Here is a 7,155-nt window from a genome sequence, read left to right as displayed (position 1 = left end):
AAAAGAGAGAGATGTAACTTTTAAATGTATTTACTAAATGTATTTGACCATATTAACATCCCAGGGGTGTTTCAAGAGAAACACTTTTGAGAAAATATAATGAACAATTTGTATCATTTTTATATACATCCTGAGGACGGAAAATAAAGAAAGTGTTCTTAAGAGAAACATAGGGCTGTCTTGCAAGTTGAATTCCTCCTCAGAGAAAAAAATTAAACTTTTTTTTTTATAAAAACAATTTATTTCCCACATGGGAATTACCCCCTTATTAAACAACTAATAAGATATGTGATACAGAGTCATACATTTAAAGACAACCAGTAATTTGATGTACAAGGTGAAAAACTTCAGGAGATAAATATGTCCAACATAACTAAAAGGAGCTGGACTGCACTTACAAATTGCTTAATTGGAAAGGGAATTAGTGTTTTAGGAAAAGTTTTTGCCAATGAAAATATTACTCTTAAAAAAAGACCAGTATACAAAAATGTTGATTGACAAAGCCAAAATATTTGTTTCAATTCTTATATACTGTAAATGAGGTTCATATTAAATGAAAATAAAAGGCTAAACATCCATCAATATATAAAAAAGGAATTCAGTTGCTCAAATAGTAGATACAACTTCATATTCATATTCAAATCTACTCCCAGAATCATGAATTAACTTTTTAAAAAAATAATTTATCAACTACTACCTAGTTATTAACAATGACGAGTATCACTATGACATATTATTTACTTCTCCTATGCATTTATCACTATAGTACAATATAAAACTTCCAATCTAATTTTATGGCCCTGTAATCAAGCTAATTAGTACCTTAAAAATAAAGTTCTAAATATAAAACTGGTGGTTTAAAGCTCAGTAAACAGTAACCAGACATCTTCTAATAGATTTTCTTCGTCAAGAGAGTAAGCTAGCCAAAGGTTTTTTCTTTCTTTTGTGACATTGCTTCATGTTACTCTGTTCGATCCCACTTTTCTCCCAGTTAAAAAAAAAAAAAAAAAAAAAGGAGAAATAAGGACAGCGAATGTCCTCCAATCACTATTATGGGTTTGTTTCTGTTTAAGCCAAAAACCTTTAAAAATAGGTCTTTAGTTCTGGCAGATTAAATTCTCAAAAATTCACATTTTCTTCAAAAAATTTCAACTGGCGAGCTTCCACACTGTAAGTTGTATATTTTTCACCCATGTGCTCCTGCAAACGTACCTCTCTCTCCAATTCATCGTCTTCTTCCAAAAGATCATACACCTGTTCTAAAAGCTGAATCCCCAGGCCCTGGATTACATCAGCTCTCAAAACTTCAACCATTCTTCTGATCTTTTCAGAACCTGGCATGACAGCAGAAGGTAGCTCTTTAAAATGGAGGTCCTCAGCTTCTTCTGCAACTTTCCCATGAAGTATCAGCATATCCCGGTACTTCTGATGAAGTTTAACTTCTGACACTGGCTCTGGAACCAGGAGATCTTCATAGCTCTCTTTAGACTCCAATTTTAGGGTCTGAGTCATCAACTGCACCAAGTCACTCATTTCATTTGTATGACATTTCCGTTCCTTGGAATCCCCATCTGATTTATCAGTTGAACTTGTAGAAGAACTTAATTCATCCTCAGACAGACAGTGGATGAGTTTCCTCTCCTGAGCAACAGTGCAGTTGGAAGACAACCATTGGGCAGGGGCGGGCTGGCCTTCTTCTTGTGGTTTCCCTGGCCCTGATGCACTCCGAGAAGCTCTCCTCACTGAAGGGCCTGAGGGGAACACTTCTTCCCGTGACTGCTTTAGTCGCCTCCTCTCTCTTGCTGATAATGGTCGATCCTTTGATGATGACACCTCCCTGCTCCTCGAACAGCTCACAGACCCAATGGCCACTCTATTTTGGTTTTCAGCATCTTTTTGTGTTAATGTGACATCCGTTTTTCCAACAGTGGGAAGAGAAGGCAAAAGTCGAGGAGCAGCCTCCTGGAACTGTCTCTCTTCCCCACTGTGCTCAGGCAGTTCTCTTTTCTTCTGTCGTCGCTGTCGAGAGAGGGAAGACTCAGAGCCAGAACTCTGTGGCTGTAAACCTGGGTGGGTTCTATCTGGTTTTTCTCTAACACATTCACCAGCAACTTGATCCTGGTCTTTCAGGTTTTGGTCTTTGTTGAGGGGCTGCAGAGGTCTCACTGGGTCATTCCTTTCCCCAGTGACATCATCAGAGGACCACGTGGGAATTAGGTTTCTGGGTTGAGGGCTGGGCTTAGTGCCACCCTGCAGCTTCTCCTTCACTTGAGAAATACTGCATTTACTTTCTAGCTCATTAGAGGCATCTAAGTGTCTTGGCTGATTCTCCCGAACTAAGTCGTCGCTCAGTGAATTCCTTCTTTCTGCAGGTAAGATGTCAATATTCACTTTACTGATGGTGGCTAACGATTCTGAGGTATTGCTTACGTCTGGTTTGCAGATGTAGCCTTTCAGACTTGCTGGTATCTTCAAGGGGCCAATGACTATAGGTTTCTCCTGGGACAAACATTTGTCTTCACCCATTGCATATGTCTTGGAGCCCTCAGAAGAGTGTGACTGGAGGGGAACTACTTTATGACTCGATTCAGCGTTTCCAGAGACCGCTGCAGGAACAGGCTTCGACTTAGAGTCGCCATTTTTAATATTACTTTTGGAGGTTTTTGTCTTTGTGGCCTCCAAAAACAGAGCGACTTGGCGCTTTATGTTTTTTTTTTTTTTTTTTTTTTTTTTAAAGATTTTTTATTTATTTATTTGAGAGAGAGAGAATGAGAGACAGAGAGCATGAGAGGGAGGAGGGTCAGAGGGAGAAGCAGACTCCCTGCCAAGCAGGGAGCCCGATGCGGGACTCGATCCCGGGACTCCAGGATCATGACCTGAGCCGAAGGCAGTCGCTTAACCAACTGAGCCACCCAGGCGCCCTTTTTGTTGTTTTTTTTTTTTTTTTTTTTTTTAAAGATTTTTTATTTATTTATTTGAGAGAGAGAGAATGAGAGACAGAGAGCATGAGAGGGAGGAGGGTCAGAGGGAGAAGCAGACTCCCCGCCAAGCAGGGAGCCGACTTGGCGCTTTATGTAAGGCTGCCTCAGGATGCTCCTCACAGAGGGTCTTTCTTCAGGCCTTTTGCTCAGCATTGTTCTTATCAGTTCTGCCAGCTCTGGGCTATAATCTGGCATTGGTGGCAGCTTTCCTTCAATAACCCGATAAACTTCATGTCTTTTGCATTGAAAGCATGCTTCAGGGTGGCCATTTCATAAACACAGCATCCCAGAGCCCCAACATCAGACTTATAGTTGTAAGGTTTGTTTGAAAACAATTCAGGGCTCACGTAGTAGGGTGTGCCAGTGAGGGTGCTAGCCATGTCACAGTGGTTCTCTAACACTCGAGCAATTCCTAGGTCACCCACTTTGATGATGTTTGTTCTTGTGAGGAAAACATTTTGAGTTTTCAGATCTCGGTGAAGGATGTGTTTTTCATGTAAATACTGCAGGGCCATGGCAATCTGAACAAACCATTCCACCACCTGACTCTCAGGCAGAAGCTGCCCCTTCTGTTCTTTTTTTTTTTTTTTTATTCTTATGTTAATCCCCATACATTACATCATTAGTTTTAGATGAAGTGTTCCATGATTCATTGTTTGTGCACAACACCCAGTGCTCCATGCAGAATGTGCCCTCCTCAATACCCACCACCAGGCTAACCCATCCTCCCACCCCCCTCCCCTCTAGAACCCTCAGTTTGTTTTTCAGAGTCCATCGTCTCTCATGGTTCGTCTACCCCTCCGATTTCCCCCGCTTCATTCTTCCCCTCCCGCTACCTTCTTCTTCTTCTTCTTTTTTTTTTTCTTAACATATATTGCATTATTTGTTTCAGAGGTACAGATCTGAGATTCAACAGTCTTGCACAATTCACAGCGCTTACCAGAGCACATACCCTCCCCAGTGTCTATCACCCAGTCACCCCATCCCTCCCACCCCACCTCCCACTCCAACAACACTCAGTTTGTTTCCTGCGATTAAGAATTCATCATATCAGTGAGATCATATGATACATGTCTTTCTCTGTTTGACTTATTTCACTCAACATGATACCCTCCAGTTCCATCCACGTCGTTGCAAATGGCAAGATCTCATTCCTTTTGATGGCTGCATAATATTCCATTGTATATATATACCACATCTTCTTTATCCAGTCCCTTCTGTTCTTTGAGCTTTCGGTACAGATCACCTCCTTCGCAGAAGCCCATGACGATGTACAGCAGACCGTCGCCTCCCTCCCATGACTCCTTATAGGTGACAATATTAGGGTACTTCAACCGAAACAAGAGCTGGGCTTCCTGTTCAGCGGCTGGAGGCATTTCGGAGGTTCAGCTTTTTGATGACATTCTGCCTGTTGTCCCGACGGTGCCTCACGAGCGTCACCTCCCCGTAGCTGCCCCTGCCCACGACCCGCAGGTAGCAGTAGGTGGCCAGGGGCATGTTCCCGGCGCCCGCCCAAAGCTGTGATGCGGCGGCAGCGGCGGCCAGGGTCGCAGGAGACCCCGCTCAGGCCCAAGAGGCCGCTGTGCTGGCGGCTGCTGAGACTGTCGGGCCCCTACACGAGCTCGGAGGCTGGGCCCACAGCGACGCCGCTGCCATAGCGATCCCGGCCAGCGCCCAAAATTAAACTTTTAACAGAAAAATTACCCATAGGAGTTGCTGCCCTAGAGTTAGGCATCTGGGAGAGTAAATATAAAAGCAGATCTGAAAGTATGAGATCAATAAAAGGGGAAATGGGAAGGATGAATCTAGCAGTGATTGCTTTCAAGGAGGTCATCATTAAATAAAGTGAAATAGACCTGCAAGGGGAAAAATCAAGCATCAGGAGTGGAATCAGCTTGAACTGAAAGACATCTATACCTTTTGCTTCAAGTGAAAATAACAAAGAAAAGAAATTTTGTAACTCTTTCTGATTGTCTCCTTACTTATTTTTCCAACCAGCAGATGCAGATTCATTTCCTTCACCTTACACCTTGAGTGATGGGAAGTTTCAGAGGCATATTAGATCACGACAAATAAAAAAATATTTTCACAAGGTTTGAGTCTAAGCATCAAGCTATTTTTGAGAACAGATTGATGACCTTCATTTGTCAGGTTTGCCAGATGGAAGTCCTAAGTATTGAATTCTCTCATTGTACTGTATATTTTAGGAAAATGTGATCTCTTAAGTACTATGGAAGGTTTGCAATCTCAATATGTGGTATTCTAAAGTTATATAGTTTCTTTACTACATTCTATATCACCTACTAAACCTCTCAAAAGCACAAACGGGAGCTTATTTCAGTGGAGACATTTTCCTGAAAACTAAAGAAGAGTTTTTATAGATATTAATACCAGTTATTGGGAAAGTATTGGTAAATTTTAATATTTATAAAGAACAATCACAATTTAACAAATAGAATAGAATTGGGAAACAATATATCAAAGGTCTGTACTTGGGTATTATGGAGTTCTATCATTAAAAACAAAATAAGCAAACAAAAAATTTCTAAGGAGCAGAATCAGGATGCCTGGATGTTCTGGAAACTATAGCCAGAATCTATTGTCACTTACTAATGGCTTATCAAAAATGGGTAGATTAGGGGGCGCCTGGGTGGCTCAGTCAGTTAAGCATCTGCCTTTGGCTCAGGCCATGATCCGGAGTCCTGGGACTGGATCCTGTATTGGGCTCCCTGGACAGCCTGCTTCTTCCTCTCCCTCTGCCCCTCCCCCCCCCCGCTTGTTCTCTCTCTCTCTCTCTCAAATAAATAAATAAAATCTTTAAAAAAATGGATAGATTAGAAATTCATTTATTCAAAAACTATTTATTGAGTACCTATGTAATGATCATCAGGCTAAGCATTGGGAATATAATAGTCAACCTGGAAGATATAGTTCCAGAACTCAAGAATCTTACCATTTGATGGGGAGTATAGAAAAGAAGGCAGGAAGATAAATTTTTTAGAACATATTTAATGATACATTGTATGAAATAGCTTCTATTGGAGAAGGCTATGAGTCAGAGAAGAATTCTCAGAGAAACTGACATCTAATTTACAAACACCTACAAAGATATAAGTAGGCGCTAGTAAGATTCGGATGAGAAGAGAAGATGGATTAAAGCAGAGAAAGGAAAATTATGTGTAAAACCCTGAAGGTAAGGGGAATTACAGAGAATAATAGATGGGAGCATTCAAGATTGAAAATAGGACCAGAGTACTAGGTAATTTTAGTGTCCCAGTAGAAACATGAGTTGGAATAAACTATGGGAAAGATAGAAAAAACAGAATGAGTAGAAGGGTTTGAAACATATTTAATAATACTAATAATAGGTAGAATAACCATTATTGAAAACTGCCTGTTAGACACTGTAGTAAATGCTTTCATGCACTATGGCATTTATTCCTCCCAAATTTCTATGAATTAGATTTTTTTTATTAAGACAATTTTTTAAGAAGAGCTTAAAATTCACAGCAAAACTGAGGGGAAGAGACAGAGATTACCTCCTGTTCCCACATGCATAACCATTCTCATTATCAACATTCCCCATCATAGTGATACATTTGCTACAACTGATGAAACCTGCATTGACACATCATTATCACCCGAAGTCCAAAATTTACATCAATGTTCATTCTTAGCATTGTACATTTCATGGGTTTGGATAAATGTGTAATGGCATGTATCTATCATCACATAATCATACATTTTCACTGCCCTAAATACCCTCTCTGTTCCTCTTATTTATTTTTTTAAAAGATTTTATTTATTTGACAGAGAGAGAGAGAGAGAGACAGCAAGACAGGGAACACAAACAGGGGGAGTGGGAGAGGGAGAAGCAGGCCTCCTGCAGAGCAGGGAGCCCGATGCGGGACTCGATCCCAGGACCCTGGGATCATGACCTGAGCCAAAGGCAGACGCTGAATGACTGAGCCACCCCGGCACCCCCGTCTTATTTAATTTTTAAATTATAAAATTTTCTCTTCTTTGGCCAATGGGAGGCTCTTCAGTTAGCTACTAAGTCTTTTTGAAGCATAGTGCGTTAGCTATTCTGGGTCTTTTGCTTCTCCAGTGAAATTTTAAAATAACTTTATCAATATCCACATAATAACTTATAGGGATTTTGATTGGGATTGCA

At 40.8% G+C, this 7,155-nt stretch overlaps 1 protein-coding gene across 1 annotated transcript; it reads right to left on the bottom strand.

The window, feature by feature from the left end:
• Positions 1-672: 672 nt before the first annotated feature.
• Positions 673-4,529, bottom strand: LOC123842266 (serine/threonine-protein kinase Nek4-like). The gene is given in 5 exon segments (XM_064585207.1): positions 673-2,706; positions 3,075-3,211; positions 3,214-3,547; positions 4,178-4,343; positions 4,345-4,529. Coding segments are annotated over 5 exon segments (2,358 nt in total). The 5' UTR covers positions 4,479-4,529; the 3' UTR covers positions 673-1,119.
• Positions 4,530-7,155: the final 2,626 nt, after the last annotated feature.

This window comes from Mirounga angustirostris, unplaced genomic scaffold, assembly GCF_029215605.1.
Source record: "Mirounga angustirostris isolate CCGP_5_RB_7025 unplaced genomic scaffold, mMirAng1.0.hap1 SCAF_2, whole genome shotgun sequence".
Lineage (NCBI taxonomy): Eukaryota > Metazoa > Chordata > Mammalia > Carnivora > Phocidae > Mirounga > Mirounga angustirostris.
The sequence above is the reverse complement of the archived record's forward strand: the minus strand, read 5'-3'. Positions and strand labels throughout refer to the sequence as shown.